This window comes from Artemia franciscana, chromosome 16, assembly GCF_032884065.1.
Source record: "Artemia franciscana chromosome 16, ASM3288406v1, whole genome shotgun sequence".
In the NCBI taxonomy this organism is placed as follows: Eukaryota; Metazoa; Arthropoda; class Branchiopoda; order Anostraca; family Artemiidae; genus Artemia; species Artemia franciscana.
This window is the reverse complement of record NC_088878.1, coordinates 568,867-587,556: the sequence shown is the minus strand read 5'-3', so window position 1 is coordinate 587,556 and position 18,690 is coordinate 568,867. Positions and strand designations below refer to the sequence as shown.

Here is an 18,690-nt window from a genome sequence, read left to right as displayed (position 1 = left end):
CATAAACGTTAAAACACTTACAATAAAAGTTTTCGGTCAAAAATCTATTCTCTTTTTTTATAAGATAGCCTTGGCATCATTACTTCTTAACGAAAAGTTCAGCCAAGACTGTGTGATAAAAGCTAACATTTTACAAGTTAAAAAGGTTCATTCATTGAACTAACTGTATTTATTAAAAATTGGAATAATTTTTTATCGTCATATATGCCTTCTCTACAGCTAATCTTGTAGTTCTTTTGGGATTGGGCTTGTTTTTATTCGTTCCTATTTTTGTTTAATTTTGAAGTAGATTATTTCCTGTAATTAATTTTGTGTACATAGGGTTGAGTGTGTATTCACCCAAGTCTCTATTTAGGGAAGGCCCCTTACCTGTTTGCAATATGAATCTCGAAACTGGAAGTGCGAGAAATATTTGTTACATAATTTAACCAATTACATGAGAACATCAATGTCTAGACCTATCGCAATGCCTTCCTATGGGAGCACCTCTATCAGGCCTACTCGCAAATATTTTCGTCGAGAATCTGGAAAATTGGGCCCTGGATTCGTATTTTCTTAATCATGTGTTTTGGGGACGTTCATGGACGATGTAACTTCAGTTTGGAATTATGGCGAAAGTGAACAAAGGTTTTCTAGAACATTTAAATACTTACGATAGAAACCTGCAATTTACTCTAGAGACCGAAACAGATGAAAAAATACCTTGTTTAGATGTATTGATAATACGCAGGGTGAATAAACTTGATTTTACGGTTTACAGAAAACCTACGCATAATAATAGATACCTTCACTTAAAATCTAACCATCATCCACAGGTTAAAAGATGTGTGGTAATATCTCTTGTGGATAGAGTACTTAATATCTGTTCAAAAACGTATATTAAAAAAAGAATTCAATTTTATTACAGACATACTTTTCGGCAACAGGTACCCAATTTCTCTCATAAATATTGTTATTGCTCAAAGATTAAAGAAGCATTCTTCTAAAGTCTTAAATCTCACACCAGAAAATGATTCGAATAATCCCACAAGCAAGATTTACCTGCCTTATATTCCGAAAATTACTTCAAAACTAAAAAAAAGTTTGTTTAAAAAATAATTTACGTGTTGTATTCACAAGTAATTTAAGTAAAATGAATCTTCTCAGTGCTGGTAAGGATAAAACCCTAGTTACTCATCTAAGAGAGGTGTATCATATACCATTTAGCTGTGGAAATTATTACATTGGTCGAACTCACCGAAATTTAGGAACAAGATTACAGCAACACAAAGAAAGTATTGAAAAAGCATTAAAATCTAGTATTAACTCCATATCTATCGATTCAGCTTTAAGTAATCATATTTTTGAAAATCCAAACCATTATGTTCTATTTGACGAAACAATTCTAATTAGTAATGACCTAGGAATCCAACAACCTTTCCGCGAAGCAATCAAAATCAAGTGAAACCTAAATAATAATACATCCCTAAATAGAGACTTTGGTGAAAACACAAACAACCCTATGTACACAAAATTAATTACAGAAAATAATCTAATTCAAACTAAAACAAAAATAGAAACAAATAAAAACAAGCCCAATCCCAAAAGAACTACAAGACTAGCTGCAGAGAAGGCAAATATCGCAATATGAAATTATTCCAATTTTTAATAAATACAGTTAGTTCAATGAATGAACCTTTTTAGCTTGTAAAATGTTAGCTTTTATCACACAGTCTTGGCTGAACTTTTCGTTAAGAAGTAATGATGCTAAGGCTATCTTATAAAAAAAGAGTGGATTTTCAAACGAAAAAGTTTATTGTAAGTGTTTTATTGTTTATTATTTTCTTTGCTGAAGACGGCCCTTAGATATAGGGCCGAAATATTCAAATAGGTTTTATTCGTTAACTGTCTTGGGAAAAAAGTCCTCATTATTCTCTCTTCTGTAGTTGTATTATGGAAAAGCATCAGAGTAAGGTTGACTCAAGTCTATAAAATGATCATCCGTTTTGGGTTGTTCCCCTTACGCTAGAAGATATGAGGATTTGAATTTACTCCAGGTTTGAATTAAATGAATTAATGAAATGAAAGATATAAATTTACCTGGTAAAAAAATTTACTTGATTGGCAGGGTTAATCAATATTAACCTTGTTCTGGTGTGCAAAAATAAGGGTTGCAAATTAGCGATGCTACTTGGCAGGTTCCAAATTCGTAGGTAGATTTGGAGTGAAAATACAATTTTTATATATAAAATGACTTTTTGCTCAAGGAAAAGCTGTCAAAATACAAGTCGTGCTGCTAAATTATTTCCAGCTTTAGAATTCTGCTACTGGTGGCTTTGGAACTTTTTTCATACCTGACCTTGTGGACTTCAATGTTTCAAAATCTCAATCTTCATGCTGATACCCATACAATATTGACCCTGGTTTTTCTATGGTGAAAAATTTGTGGACGATGACAGATGCAGAGCAAAGCTGTGGAGGCAGCAGAACAAAATTTTTTCAAGAGATTGAAGAAAGAAAGCAAATGTAGATTTTAAAGTTGACAACTAGTGTCTTGTGCTTGTAAGTGTGGACCTGGTGCTAGGGTTGCCCATCATCTTACATGGGAGGTATTTGAGCCTCACAAAGTTCCATTTAGCAGCAAACCATTAGCAGCATTGATTTGACTTTGATACATACCCAAGACTACTAGATTATGACGTTAGAAATACCCAACAGAGGGGTGGATATGAAAAACTTTAAATTTCATATCAAAAACGTGAAATTGATATTTATTCCCTTATGATTTAAGTGAATATTTCTGGTTTATGCTGTTATTATGGAAGTAAAGAGTAACATTAAACGCAAAATGAACAGAATTTATTCGGCGTTAGAGGGTGACCACCCCTTTCTCATACCAATCTCCACCTCATGGCTGTATATACTTCAGAGGGTACTCATTCCGTCAAAATTCAGAGTAAGTCCTTGTTTTTATATATGTCAAAGTGATTGGAGACCAACCATCCGCGGGATGGTATTTTCCAGGGGTATTTTCAGCGAGAAGTATTATCTGGGGTGGATATCTTCTGGAGGAAAAATTCTATTGGGGCTTTACTTTCCGGGAGGAGGGGTTGTTTTCTTTGGATTTCTTTGAGGGGGTCATTTTCTGGAAGGCAAGGGGGGAAGATGGCTCTCATGGTAGGGATGCCCGTTTGACAACAAGGATCCCAATAGTGTCTTTTCATATAGTTTAACATCACCTTGAATATTCTCTGGAAGTTTCAAATTCAAAGCTGTTCATGAGATGTTGTAAGTATTCCATTTTGATAGTCTATACGTGGGACTAGACATTTACCAAGCAAACTCCCCCCTACCAAAAATTACCCTTTTCCATGCTAAATAATCCCCGCAGAAAATACCCCTCCTTATTCTTCCAGAAAATAACCCCACCAGAAAATACTCTCCCGTGCTGCTTGGTCCCTAGTCACTTTCGACTAATAAAAAAAGGACTGAAACTCTTTATTTCTGATCAAATATACATCCTCCGAAGCTTCTAGGAGCACGAGGCAAAGGTTGAGATGATGAAACGGCAGCAACACTCCTATTTTGAATAAATTTTGCTCATTTTGGGGTTAAATCTTACACTTTATTTTCATAATCATAGGCAGTGCAATAGTGCTTTTTAAGTAAAGAGCAATGTTGGCACAATGTATTATTTTTTTTCTTTTCTTTTTTTAGACCAGGGAACTTTGTATCGAAGGATTTGTCATAGAAACTTCAAAAAGGGCTTCTTTGATTGGAAATTTATAGAGCTTGTCTCTTTTTAATTGTCTAAAGTGATTGAAGGGTAACTATACCGCGTCCCAAACCCACTATTTCCCTAAACACATCCAAAAAAATTTGTATTTGTTATTTTGTTCAGCGTAGTTGGAAGGCCTGGGAATTATGTCTTTGAGGATGAAACCCTCGCCCCACCAGTCCTCAGGGCAAGGGTTGTAATTTATGCCCTGGGGGCATATAAAGTTTTTATAAAAAGCGTGGTGATATAAATTTTGGAGAGGCCTCATTGGATTGATGATCAGAATTTCTAAGCTCTCTCTCTGCTCTTTTTAGATTTAAAGTGATAAGAGGGCGGATACCCCCCCTCCTTACTCAAACACAAGCTTGGTCTTTTTTTTTCAAAATACGTCTGATAGAAATTTTGTATATCGATGTGAGAACAAGAACAGTTAGAGCAAGTATATCGATGGTGTATTGTCTCAACCCATTAATAACTTTTCGTGTCTTGGATATCTGGCTCTTTGTCCTTACATTCCAAAAACCCATCCTCAGGTTCAGTTTGGAGTCAGAAATCGGTTACTGGGGCTTGCAGGGGTCGTTGTTGTGGGAGTTGATAAAGCTTCCAAGGCTGTTGTAAACGTTTCAGTGGCCGGTGTTTTTCCATTCAGGGTTGCCCCTCAGGGATCCCGGTGTGAGTTACAAACCAAGACCCGAACCCTCCTTATTTAACGGACTTGGGTCTGTCATGCTCCCCTGACCTCTGTGAGAAGTATTAAGAAACTGTAAGAGAAAGATAGGAAGAATACACCCCCTACCCCTATATGTCTTGATTTCTGCTCGTTTTAATTGCTAAATTGGGCCATAATTTTATTTGAAAAAACTTGTTTTTATGTTTATCTAATAGCTTCCAAGGCTGGTAGCAGTCTACGATAAGAGTTCCATCAAAGTTGCAAATTCAATTGACGGAAGAATGGAGGAGAAAGAACTAAACTAGCACCGTGTATCCATATAATATTCTTGAACGTCCATCGAAGAAAGGATAACCATTTATTATCGATCTGGACTTAAAAACTTCAAAATTTATCTTGGACATCTCTTAAATATGCTTTCACAAACAGATTCATAGTCAAGGATGTAGTCATAGGCTCCATCCCTATCGTACATTTAATGATTTTCCTTTTCGTGTTTTATTAATTTTTTGAATTTACAGCCCCCTTTAAAAAAAGATTACTCTATTAATCTAACCATGGTACAAAATTAATAAGCAGAACCCCTAACTTATTTGTAATATTTGGACGTAAGGATATTATTGACGTTTATTTGGACTTTTCAAACCAACTCATTTCCATTTTCATATTCCACTTTAGTAGCATAAGTTGGATATCAAATTAAACGATTAAAAAATTCATTATTTTTAGTAAATGATTATTATTTATCAACTTATTGGCTTAGACGCAATGGATGGGCCCAGACATAAGAAAAAATAAAAGGAAAATTAAATTCCGATGATTATATTATTTATTTATGAGGAATAGTTTAAAATGATGAAATTCAATGCCTACTGTCAACTACTATAGATTCTACAAAGAGATTAGAGATACTGGAAAAAAGAATTACTAAGATTAACTTAGATTATCCACCAGAAATTACAAAACTATCTTTTCAGTCAGCCATTTAGTTTGAATACTCTCCCAATCAGCCTCTGCCTCGTAATTAACAACCATTAAAGAGTTGATAAAAGTCATTATCTGCGAAATTTTTCCAGTCCACCTGTCTGGACTGGTTATTAATGATGGAAAAACAAACCTTTGGCCCAAGACATTATTTATCGGTATGTTATCATTCCAATATATGTTTGAATCCTATCTAATTGACCTACAACTGCATATATAAGTTAGTTACTTACTTGTGTGAAGAAACATGAATTCAAGTAGGAAAACTTAGTATTAAAAGTTTGTAACATTTTTGGATTAAAATTTTTTCGCTTTGTTGTAGTAACATAAGAACCCTAAATGACGTTGACCTGGACGACACATTATTTGCACTGTAATCGGATTAACAGGTAGTTTCTCTGGGTTTGGTGAGCTTTTTTGGGATGAAAAATCTATTTTGAACTAAGTTATCTGTTATGGGTTGCCTCCCCGTTGTAGCAAAATTTAGCAAAGCTTGCACAAAGCTTGCACTTACAAATTAGGCAATTACAAGCTTATAATATTACCAAATATTACTACATCCCACTTTACAAAAATTAAAGTCACATCAAAATGACAAAACAAACTAGGCAATTACAAACTTATAATATTACCAAATATTACTACATCCCACTTTACAAAAATTAAAGTCACAACAAAATGACAAAAACAAAATTACAATAAATAATTGAGTTTTTCACTCAAACTAAAATGAACTTAAACGAACTGAATCTTTGAACTTATTAAATAAAAAAAATTAATTTTTTAGCTGAAAGTAAGGACTGATATTAAAACTTAAGAAGAACAGAAATTACTTCGCATATGAAATGGGTTGTCCCCTCCGCAATCCCTCGCTCTTTACGCTAAAGCTTTTAATTGCTTTAAAAAGTAGAATTGTGGCAAAGAGTCAAACTTTAGCGTAAAGAGCAAGGGATTGCGGAGGGGATAACCCATTTCATATACGGAGTAATTTCTGTTCGTTTTAAGTTTTAATGTCGCTCCTTACTTTCAGCTAAAAAAATTAATTATTTTTATTTAATTTCTGAACGTTTTTGAATTAATGCTTGTTTGGTTTTGGCTCTCTGCACATAAATTATTAAAATGAAATTTGTATATTAATTCTTTTTTTGGCTAAATGGCTTTCTCTTAGTTTTGATCAGACGATTTTGAGAAATAAGGGGTGGAGAAGGAGGCCTAGTTGCCCTCCAATATTTTTGTTACTTAAAAAGGAAACTAGAACTTTTAATTTTTAACGAACGTTTTTATTAGTAAAAAATATACGTAACTTAAGAATTAACTTACGTAACAAACTTTCATAATCCTATGTTTTTATTATGTATCCGAGGGGGTTTGTACCCTCGTTAATACCTCGCTCGTTACACTAAATCGTAAGTTTTGTCCCAATTCTTTAAGAATTGGTTTAAGAATAGTTGAAATTACTAAAAATACTTTAGCTTAAAGAGCGAGGTATTTATGTCCCACTAGATACCTCACTCTTCATGCTAAAGTATTTTTAGAACCCCTCATATGCGTAATAATCTCTGTTCGTTTTTAGTTTCAATGCTACTCCTTCTTTTCATTTGAAAAAACGTTTTCATGTTTATTTTTCATTGCTTTCTTATAGTAATGCTAGAAAATCCTGCGCCCTTTTCATTGAATTTTTCTTCCCCCATGACAGATTCCTCCAAGGAAAGATCCTCCAACATAGCCCCCTCCCCTCAGCCCCACCCCCAAACAAAATAAAATCCCCCTGAAAACGTCTGTACGCTATCCAAAAATTATTACTATATGTAAACAATGATCAAAGTTTGTAACTTGCAGCCCCTCCCCCAGGAACTGTGGGGGAGTAAGTCTTCCCCAAACACATAGTTATTATGGTTTTCGACTATGTTGAACAAAATGGCTATTTCAAAATTTTGATCCGTTGACTTTGGGAAAAACATGAGCGTGGGAGGGGGCCTAAATGCCCTCCAATGTTTTTGGTCACTATAAAAGGGCACTAGAACTTTTCATTCCCGTTAGAATGAGTCCTCTTGCAACATTCTAGGACCACTTGGTCGATACGATGACCCCTGGGAAAAAGAAAAAAAAAAAAACAAATAAACACGCACCCGTGATTTGTCTTCTGGCAAAAAATACAAAATTCCACATTTTTGTAGATAGGCAGTAGGGTTCTCTGATACGCTAAATCTGATGATTTCATTTTCGTTAAGATTCTCAGGCTTTGATGGGTAAGACTAAACTAGATGAAATTTATATATTTAAAATCAGCATTAAAATGCAATTCTTTTGATGTAGCTATTGGTATCAAAATTCCGTTTTTTAGAGTTTTGGTTACTATTGAGCCGGGTCGCTCCTTACTACAGTTCGTTACCAAGAACTGTTTGAAAACGATCAGAAGCCTAGATTGCACTATATCAAAATAATTTTTTTTCGAGCTGAATGTTTTTGTTTCTAATAGCATGATTAAACAAAAAATCACAAAGAAGAGAGAAACGAGGACTATAACAGCCAGTGAAAAATAGAAGGAAAAATTATGAAAATGGTTCAATTTAAACCTCCGCTCAACCGTCCTCAGAGCAGAATAATAGCAATAAAGAAAAACTGCAGGTAAAAGTTCAAAGGACAACGTAAATATCAAATCTCAAAATAAACACTGAGACTAAAATAAGGACCCTTTCCAAGTAACGATGAAAGGGTGCCCTTTTGGGGCAGTAGGTAGGCCCTAGAGGGAATATAAGGTTTTATGTAAGGGGCTGTTCTGTAAACTTCAAGAGGTGGCTTATTTGATCGAAAATTGAAAATTTTAGTCACCTTTCTATTAGTCAATAGTGATTGGATGGCATATAACCCCCCCACACCCTCTTTTTCCCAATTGTATCTGCTAGTAAATTTGAGATAGCCAGTTTGTTTGAAATAGTCCAGTGATCAGATAACAAAAGCTTTGGGTTCAACCCAACCCATCCAGAGCCCAGAGTAAGGGTCGTTACTTATTCTCCAGAAGCATACAAGGTTCTTATGGAAGAAATGGCCGAACTAACCCCAGAGGTGACTCAAATGATTAGAAATTAAAAGTTCTAATTCATCTTTTAAGAGGAAAAAGTGATCTGATGGCACCTGGCAATCTTTCCCCCCAAATGAGTTCTACCGTCACTATTTACCTTTTTACCAAATTTGTATAAGGCAGTTTTTCTCAAAGCAGACCAAAGGTCATATAATTAAGACTTCAGGGATAACACAGCCGCCCAGAACCTGGAAGCAAGTGTTGTAAATTATGCCCTGGGGGCATACAAGTTTTTTATGGAAGGGATGGTCACATAAACTTCGGAGGGGGCTTAAATGTAAAATTTAATTTCTAGTGCCCTTATTAAGATTCAAAAGATCTCGGAGGGAAGCAAGAACCCCTCCCCCCACCCAAGGCTCTTTTTCCCCTAATACTTCCGATAAAAATTTTGCAATCAACATTTTGCTCAAAATAGTTTAGAGTTCAAATAACAAAAACTCTGGGATCAATACAACCCCCCTAGAACCAGGATTAAGTGTTGTAAATTATGCCCTGGGGTATATTAGGTTGGTGTAATGGGTGGTCATATAAACTTCAGAGGTGGCTTATATGGTTAGAAATCGAAAGGTCTAGCTACCTTTTAAGAGGAATCAAAAGTAATCAAAGCAGATCGACCCCCACCTCCTACTCCTTATTTTTTCCTGATTGCATCAGATCAAAATTTTGAGATGGCCATTCAGTCCAAAATAGTTTAAAGATCCAACAACACAAAATTCGGGGTTGATTCAACCCCCAGAGCCTAGGGTAAGTGTTGTAAGCTTGGCCCCGGTGGCATATAAGTTTTTATGTAGGGGTGGTCGTACAACCTTCAGAAGTGGCTCATTTGAATTGGAAATTGAAATTTCTTGTTACCTTTCAAACAGTTCGTGGTAACAAACTGTAGTAAGGAGCGATCCGGCTCAATAGTAACCAAAACTGTAAAAAATTGAATTTTGATATCAATAGCTACATCAAAAGAATTGCATTTTAATGCTGATTTTAAATATATAAGTTTCATCAAGTTTAGTCTTACCCATCAAAAGTTACGAGCCTGAGAAAATTTGCCTTATTTAGGAAAATAGGGGGAAACACCCCCTAAAAGTCACAGGATCTTAACAAAAATGACACTATCAGATTGAGCGTATCAGAAAACCCTACTATAGAAGTTTCAAGCTCCTATCTACAAAAATGTGGAATTTTGTATTTTTTGCCAGAAGACAAATCACGGGTGTGTGTTTATTTGTTTTTTTTTGTTTTTTTTCCAGGGGTCATCGTATCGACCAAGTGGTCCTAGAATGTCGCAAAAGGGCTCATTCTAACGGAAATGAAAAGTTCTAGTGCCCTTTTTAAGTGACCAAAAAAATTGAAGGGCATGTAGGCCCCCTTCCACGCTCATTTTTTTCCCAAGGTCAACGGATCAAATTTTGAGATAGCCATTTTGTTCAACATAGTCGAAAACCATAATAACTATGTCTTTGGGGATGACTTACTCCCCCACAGTCCCTGGGGGAGGGGCTGTAAGTTACAAATTTCGACCAGTGTTTACATATAATAATGGTTATTGGGAAGTGTACAGACGTTTTCAGGGGGATTTTTTTGGTTTTGGGGGTAGGGTTGAGGGGAGGGGGCTATGTGGGAGGATCTTTTCTTTGGAGAAATATGTCATGAGGGAAGAAAAATTCAATGAAAAGGGCGCAGGGTGCAGGACGAATCTGGTCACGTAGAAAAAAAACGTCAAATTCAGAGCTTAATATACAATGCTGGGTGTTCGGAGCCTCTCTATTATGGAGTATAATTTGAAACTAACACAACTATACGAGCGATAAAACATATATACCACAACCATAACTCAACTAACGAAAGAACTGCTAAGAGATAACACAACTATAAAGCGAAAACAGGTGAAAACTAACGGGAAAATAAACGAACTAAGAGGTGGAAGGGGCCCAGAGAAAAAATATAATCCTTTTCCAATTTTGAGCCTAACTTCCGCAAAGGAGTAATAATATCTGAAGCCCCAAAATACCGAATTATTTTCTTTTTCCTATAAGACCGGGGTAAATGAAACAGAAACTTACAATAGCGGAAATATAATATTCACAATTCAGCCAGATCTTGTCTCTTTTTCAGGATAGGTGAAATACCAGATAGGAAAAGTATTGAATAGTCGCAAAAACTAGTGTATAGCAATGCAAGCGCTTTTCGATAATAATGACCACGATTAGCTACTATTCTACCATAACCCGCTTTAAGTTTTCTTTAATATGCCGTACAATATTGATCCTAAAAGCTAGTAGATTCCAATAAATATGAATGCTTGACCGCCGCAAATCAGAGACACAATGGATGGAGAAGTTAAAACGCGGATTTCAAATGGGCATAGACTTTGCATTAAAGACTAGGTACTCACACTTATCAATATTCAATGACAGACCAACAGTTTTGAAATGTTTTGAAATGGATGATACGGAATTCGAGAGGCTAGATCTAGAACGGCTAGATCTAGAAGTATATCATCCGCATATGCAATACAAGAGACATTTACCAAATTACAAAAAAGAAAGGGCATAATTTTGTATAACACACTGCGGATACAAATACTGAAAAGATACGGTGAAAGAACACCACCTTGACGCACTTCAAAGCGGGTTGGAATATTCCCATAACAATTAGAGTGAAACTTATCCGAATATGGGAATCAAACAGTTCGTGGTAACGAAAACTCTAAAAAATGGAATTTCGATGCTAAAAGATATATCAAAAGAATTGGATTTTTATGCTGATTTGAAATATATACGTTTCATCAAATTTAGTCTTTGTCATCAAAAGTTACGAGCCTGAGAAAATTTGTCTTATTTTGAAAAATATGGGATAACACCCCCTAAAATTCATGGAATCTTAACGAAAATCGTACCATCGCATTCAGCGTATCAGAGAACCCTATAGAAAAAATTTCAAGGTCCAATCTACAAAAATGTGGAATTTCATATTTTTTGCCAGAAGACAAATGAATCCGTGCGTCTTTATTTGTTTTTTTTTTGTTTGTTTTTTTTCCCCAGGGGTCATCGTATCGACCAAGTGGCCCTAGAGTGTTGCAAGAGGACTCATTCTAGTGGAAATAAAAAGTTCTAGTGGCCTTTTCAAGTGAACAAAAAACTGGAGGGCACCTAGGCCCCCTCCCATGGTCATTTTTTTCCCAAAGTCAACTGATCAAAATTTTGAGATAGCCATTTTGTTCCGCATAGTCGAAAATCATAATAACTATGTCCTTGGGGATTACTTACCCCCCACAGTCCCCGGGGGAAGGGCTGCAAGTTACAAACTTTTACCAATGTTTGCATACAGTAATAGTTACTGGGAAGTGTACCGACGTTATCAAGGGGATTTTTTTGGTTTGGGTGTGGGGTTCAGGGGAGGGGGCTATATGGGAGGATCTTTCCTTGGAGGAGTATTTCATGGGAGAAGAGAAATTCAATGAAAAGGGCGCAGGACTTTCTAGCATTACTATAAAAAAAAACAATGAAAATATAAACATGAAAAAGTTTTTTTAATTGAAAGTAAGGAGAAGCATTAAAACAAACAGAGATTATTACGCATATGAGGGGTTCTAAAAATACTTTAGCATAAAGAGCGAGGTATTTAGGAGGAGATAAATACTTCGCTCTTTATGCTAAAAGAAAATTAAGTTATTTCAACTATTTATTCTACGGCCTTTCTGATTCAGGGGTCATTCTTAAAGAATTGGGACAAAACAAGATTTAGTGTGAAGAGCAAGGTATTAACGAGGGGACCAACACTCTCATATATAAAATCAAAAATATAAGAATATAAAAGTTTGTTATGTAAGTTAATTCTTAAGTTACGTATTTTGTTTACTAATAAAAACGTTCATTAAAAATTAAAAGATCTAGTTGCCTTTTTAAGTAACCGAAAAATTGGAGGGCAACTAGGCCTCCTTCCCCACCCCTTATTTCTCAAAATCGTCTGATCAAAACTAAGAGAAAGCTATTTAGCCAAAAAAAGAATTAATAAGCAAATTTCATTTTAATAATCAAACAGTTCATGGTAACGAACTGTAGTAAGGAGCGACCCGGCTCAATAGTAACCAAAACTCTAAAAAAGGAAATTTTGATACCAGTACCTACATCAAAAGAATCGAATTTTAATGCTGATTTTAAATATATAAGTTTCATCAAGTTTAGTCTTACCCATCAAATGTTACGAGCCTGAGAAAATTTACGTTATTTTAGAAAATAGGAGGAAACGCCCCTTAGAAGTCATAGAATCTTGACGAAAATCACACCATCAGATTCAGCGTATCAGAGAAACCTACTGTACAAGTTTCAAGCTCCTATCTACAAAAATGTGGAATTTTGTAGTTTTTGCCAGAAGGCAGATCACGGATGCGTGTTTATTTGTTTTTTGTTTTTTTTTTTTGTTTGTTTTTTTTCCCAGGGGTGATTGTATCGACCCAGTTGTCCTAGAATGTTTCAAGAGGGCTCATTCTAACGGAAATGAAAAGTTCTAGTGCCCTTTTCAAGTGACCAAAAAACTGGAGGGCACCTAGGCCCCCTCCCACGCTAATTATTTTACCAAAGTCAACGGATTAAAATTCTTACATAGCCATTTTATTCAGTGTAGTCGAGAAACCTTATAACTATGTCTTTGGGGACGACTTACTCCCCCACAGTCCCCGGGGGAAGGGCTGCAAGTTACAAACTTTGACCAGTGCTTACATATAGTAATGGTTATTGGGTAGTGTACAGGCGTTTTCAGGAGGATTTTTTTGGTTGGGGGAGGGGTTGAGAAGAGGGGGATATGCTGGGGGAACTTTCCCTCGATAGTTTGTCATGGGGGAAGAAAATGTCCATGAAGGGAGCGCAGGATGTACTAGCATTATTTAAAAAAAAACAATGAAAAAATAAATATGAAAAAGTTTTTTCAGCTGGAAGAAAGGAGCAGCATTAAAACTTAAAACAAACAGAAATTGTTACCCATTTGAGGGGCTCACCTCTTCCTAATACCTCGCTCTTTACGCTAAAGTAGTTTTAGTAATTTAAACTATTTATTCTACGGCTTTTGTGATTCTGGGGTCATTCCTCATGAATTGGGACAAAATTTAAGCTTTAGTGTAAAGAGCGAGGATCTGACAAGGGGGCGAACCCCCTCATATATGTAATAAAATATGAGAATACAAAAGTTCTTTACGTAAGCTACTTAATAAGTTACGTAAATCTTTTATTATTAAAAATATTCGTAAAAAATTAAAAATTCTAGTTGCCTTTTTAATTAACCAAGAAATCGGAGGGCAACTAGGCTTCCTCCCCCGCTCTTTTTTTCTCAAAATCATTCGATCAAAATAATGAGAAAGCCATTTAGCCAAAAAAAAAAATGCAAATTTTGTTTTAATTATTCATCTGCGGAGAGCCAAAATCAAAACATGCATTGATTCAAAAAAGTGCAGAAATTAAATACAAAAAAACAAGTTTTTTTAACTGAAAGTAAGGAGTGACATTAAAACTTAAAACGACCGGAAATTACTTCGTATATGAAAGAGGCTGCTTCCTCATCAACGCCCCGCTCTTTACGCTAAAGTTTTTACTGTTTTAAAAAGAAGAATTGAGAGAAAGAGTCAAACTTTAGCGTAAAGAGCGAAGCGGCCACTTTCATATACGAAGTAATTTCTGGTCGTTTTAAGTTTTAATGTCGCTCCTTACTTTCAGTTAAAAAACATGTTTTTTTTATTTAATTTAAGAAGGATCAAAAGTTACCAGATAGCATCATCCCCCCATACACCCTCTCACCCCAAATGCATCAGATTGAAATTTTGCAATATCCATTTTTTTTTAAACTGTCCAAAGATCAGAATAGAAAAAAAATCAGGGTCAAGACACCCCCTCACACCCCACATGGAGGAGGTGGTCGTATAAATTTCAGAGAAGACTCAAATTATTAGAGTGTGAAAGTTCTAGTTCCCTTTTTAAGAGTCAAAATTGATCTGGTTGGAATTTGCCTCCCTCCTTAACCAACCGTAAGGCTGTGAGGTTCGAATGCTCTGTTTTGTTTTTTCAGAGGCACATCATTTAGTAACGAAGGTCGTGTAAACTTTGAGGGCGTTCATTCAATTGAAAATCAGAAGTTATAGTGCGCCTTTTAAGAGTCAGAAGTGATCAGAGGGTAACTAGCCCCCTGAATACACTTATTTCCCCAAATTAATCCAACAAATCTTTTAAAAAGAGTTCAGACACTGGACAACGAAAACTTTGGGGCACACATAACCCCCTTGACCCTAGGCCGGCCGTTGTAAGTTACGCCGGGGCATGTATGGTTTTTATGGGAGAGGTAATCGTATAAATTTCAGAAGGGGCTTATTTGATCAGAAATTGAAAGATCTAGATACATTTCTAAGAGTTATCAAAATTGATCAGTGGATATCCACCCTTCCCCCCCCCACACACGCAAACCCTCTCTTCCCCAATTACATCAGTTTAAAATTTTGAGAAGTAAATTTTGTTTGAAATAGTCCAACAATTAGATTACAAAAATTTCGGGGTCAATATATCCCCCCTGAGCACAAGGGATGGGCTGTAACTTATACACCTGGGGCATATAAGGTTTAAACTTCGCAAGATTAGGGGACATAAGAGGTATACCTCGGGAGGGACTCAAATGACCAGAAATTGAAAGTTCTAATTCACTTTTTGGGAGTCAAAAGTTATCCGATGGCATCTACCTTCTCCCCAGAAACCCTCTGTCCCCAAATGCAGTCAAACAAATTTTTGAGGTAGTTGTTTTGTCCAAAATAGACCAAAGATAATATAATACGAACTTCGGTGTCTACGCAACTTCCCAAAACCTGGGAGCAAATGTTGTAAATTACGCTCTGGGTTTGATAAGATGATTATGGAAGCAATTGTCATATAAACTTCAAATGGGACTCGTTCTTTTGAAAATTGAAATTTCTATTTTTAAATTTGTAAGAGTCAAAAAGGGACCTGAGGGCAGCTAATCCCCCTGCCCCCTTTATTCCAAATCCATCCAACCAACGTTTTGAGATAGCCATTTTATCAAAAGATGAGATGAGATGTCAAAGTCTAAAGATGAGGTAACTGGTAAGGTTGTTATGCGAGGGTTTTTAAAATAGTTCAAAGATAAGCTCAGCTCGAACACCATCCCCACTTAAAAAACTTATTAATGACATTTTACTCCAAAAACCAAAGGGAGCTGACCCCTGCCCCTCCTGCATGGCCAGACCCCCCCCCCCCTAACAATGAAACTTTTAACAATATGTCTTCCAAAAATCATGGGAATTCAGTTTAATATTAATAACTCTTTCCAAAACTGTGCAAGAAACATGTAACCTTCACTATAAACAACAGTTTGGCTACTGCCTGTTTCCCTAGCGGTAATACCCTAAGACCTACTGCGTATTTGGCGCTTTAATAAAACGAATTATATTAAAAAAATATAATTTTTAATTTATTATATTATTGAAAACAAAATGAATATTTCAGTGAAACCAGGCCAGGATCTACCAATAGGCTCACTAGGCCTTGTGGCTCTATTTATTCCCAAAGTTTTTGGGATTTCCCCGAAAATCTTACAAAAACGGAGCGGCAAAGAAGGTTGAGCCTAGAAACTTCAAATACTTAAATACTGATGCTACTACCGTTATTACTACTAATAATAATACATTATTACTACTACTACAATTCCTTCTAGTACCATTACTACTATCATGCTATGAAAATTTAAGACTGTGTGTATGAAGGTGGAAAATTGACAGAATTTTGAGGGGAAATCTAAATTAAGTCAAAACACACCATTTGCCTGTGGATTGTCAAAAGGGCGTATTTCAATAGTAGATTTGGGTATTAAGTTGGAACTTTCGGAGAATACTTAAAGCGGAGGGTCAATTAATAAAAAGGTAATATATTCATCTTAGTACTAACACTGTTACTACTGCTATTTCTACTGATGCAAATACTGCTTCAATAGCAACAACTTGTAAGGCTTAGAGTATTGAGGTGAAAAGGGGGTCAAAAGGAGCTCAAAAGTGCACATCAGCAAAATTATTGGAATGGCTTACCGCGTCAAGGTGAAATTCCGAGACATCATGGAAGGGATGGTCTATTGACCAAAGGGCAGGATGCATATAAAACCATCGCTGTTAATGGTGCCGCTACTGCTGATGCTACTACTACTAATAAAACACTAGCACTGCAACTACTTTTCGTAATAACATCGCAACTACTGTGATACCAGCACTAATAATGTTTAGTCTATGAAGATAAAATTTGTGAGAAAATTGATTAAAATTCTAACTAACAAAAGACACTATGTGCAATTAGATTGTCAAAGTAGTGTATCTTAAGAATTGATTTTTGTATTAAGTTGGAACTCACAGAGAAAGCTTTAAAAGGAAGATCATCACAACCCCAAGGAAATGACACAATTTAAACTTTTCTGAAAAAAAACATAAATGAATATGCATTGTCAGTTTAATATTTATATATATATATATATATATATATATATATATATATATATATATATATATATATATGTATATATATACATATATATATATATATATATATATATATATATATATATATATATATATATATATATATATATATATATATATATATATATATATATATATATATATATATATATATATATTTATATATATATATATATATTTATATATATATATATATATATATATATATATTTATATATATATATATATATATATATATATATATATATATATATATATATATATATATATATATATATACATATTTATATACTGCTATTTATTCCGTAAAATCTCAATAATTTTTAACTTTTTAAAGTTATAAAAATGAAAAATTTTAAATTACTGTTTTTCAGTTAAGTGCAAATTATGTTCTTTCTTGAGAAGACATAGGAGTTGTGAGCCCTAATCATGTTAATTTCTGATTGCTTTGAATGTGACTCTGCTGTTTATTGTTATTGTGTTGCAAGAATTTGTGTTGCAACACTTTGGTTTTGTCCTTTTTTTTTTTTTTTCTTTGCCGCCGATCTTAGCTTATTCCTGGAAACTGGTATGGGCCTGACCAGTCCAGTTTTTACGGAATGTGTGGACCTCAGGCTGGATTATTGAATATGACATTACATTTTGGAAGGCTCCGCAGAACTCTTGCCTGGGGCCAAAAAGGATGGTTTTTGCTTGTCCACGAGCCAGAGCCTACGGTGTGCGAAGTGAATTGGAGTTATTTAGCCTATGTCAGAAAAGAGTATCTAATGTTGTGCAGCCCTGCTTTCGTTTCATTAAACCATGTTTCTGCTTTCGGGTGGAAAGCTTTGTTCTAACAGGCAAGCAGGCAGGCACCACTTTCAAATTGAAGATGTACTAAAATCTATAAGTGTTAAATATATGCGGCAGTTACCCACCCCCACAGCCAATATATCTTCTTTGAATGGGTATTTTCCCATGGGTCCGAAATTACTGCCATCTATTGTTTCTACCCATTTCTGTTCGGGATTTCAGATGGACTTAATTTGGTTTTTTGGACTTGGGGTTGCGGTAGAAAAATGGTATCAGATGTACCTAATAAGCTTTCAGAAGTTATTCCATTGCTAAAGAAATTGGAGCTTATCCTTTGCTCTTTTCTAAGTGGTGACGTTAGAAAGTTGGCCTACGGCAAAAAAAATCAACTTTTGAACTAAGAAAGATAGAATTTTTTTTTACGGCAGTCGATGGCTCTTGATAAGCTGATCAAAGTATATGACATCCAGTTTTTGATAAAAAAAATTCCTTCATGAGGTGTACCAGTATGAAAGTTATAAGGGGTTGACAACTTCAGTAGTAAGGTACACACTGGAACGAAATCTAGGTCAATACAAATTGTGAGACATATAGAAGACTTGTAAGCAACAGTCGGCTGTTGGTTAATAGTCACCTTCGGCAATGAGGGATTAGCAACTTTTGTTAGTTGGTGCATCTATTATTTGTTTCCAGTGCACTTGATGGTAAAACCAATTTGGTTCTAGCGGTAAGACATGTAGGAAAATTGTAAGTAATAATCTGCTGTTAGGCTACAGTCAGCTTCAGCGATGAGGGGTTTGCAACTACGCTAGTTGGTGTATCCATTTATTTGTTTTCAGTGAACTTGATGCCTATCACGGGAGAGGGACTTATAAGTAAGAATCGGATCACTTTGG

At 35.3% G+C, this 18,690-nt stretch overlaps 1 protein-coding gene and 1 long non-coding RNA gene across 9 annotated transcripts in view; one reads left to right on the top strand and one right to left on the bottom strand.

Annotated features, from left to right (window-relative positions):
- LOC136036875 (uncharacterized) overlaps window positions 1-18,690 on the top strand; it is a 148,529-nt gene that overhangs the window by 11,268 nt on the left and 118,571 nt on the right. The window contains exon 1 of one of the 7 annotated variants that reach the window (XM_065719209.1): window positions 5,465-5,569. The exons of 3 other annotated variants lie outside the window; for them this stretch is intronic. In XM_065719209.1, the coding sequence (XP_065575281.1) occupies window positions 5,528-5,569 (42 nt within the window). In that variant the 5' untranslated portion in view covers window positions 5,465-5,527. 3 more of the 7 variants (XM_065719213.1, XM_065719211.1, XM_065719215.1) reach the window with 3 other exon arrangements.
- LOC136036876 (uncharacterized) overlaps window positions 1-18,690 on the bottom strand; it is an 89,958-nt gene that overhangs the window by 60,812 nt on the left and 10,456 nt on the right. Inside the window, exon 1 of one of the 2 annotated variants that reach the window (XR_010619800.1) lies at window positions 6,732-6,828. The exons of the other annotated variant lie outside the window; for it this stretch is intronic. This is a non-coding gene — a long non-coding RNA (uncharacterized LOC136036876). Of the gene's footprint in view, window positions 1-6,731; window positions 6,829-18,690 lie in introns of those variants that run through there. 2 annotated transcript variants of the gene reach the window in all.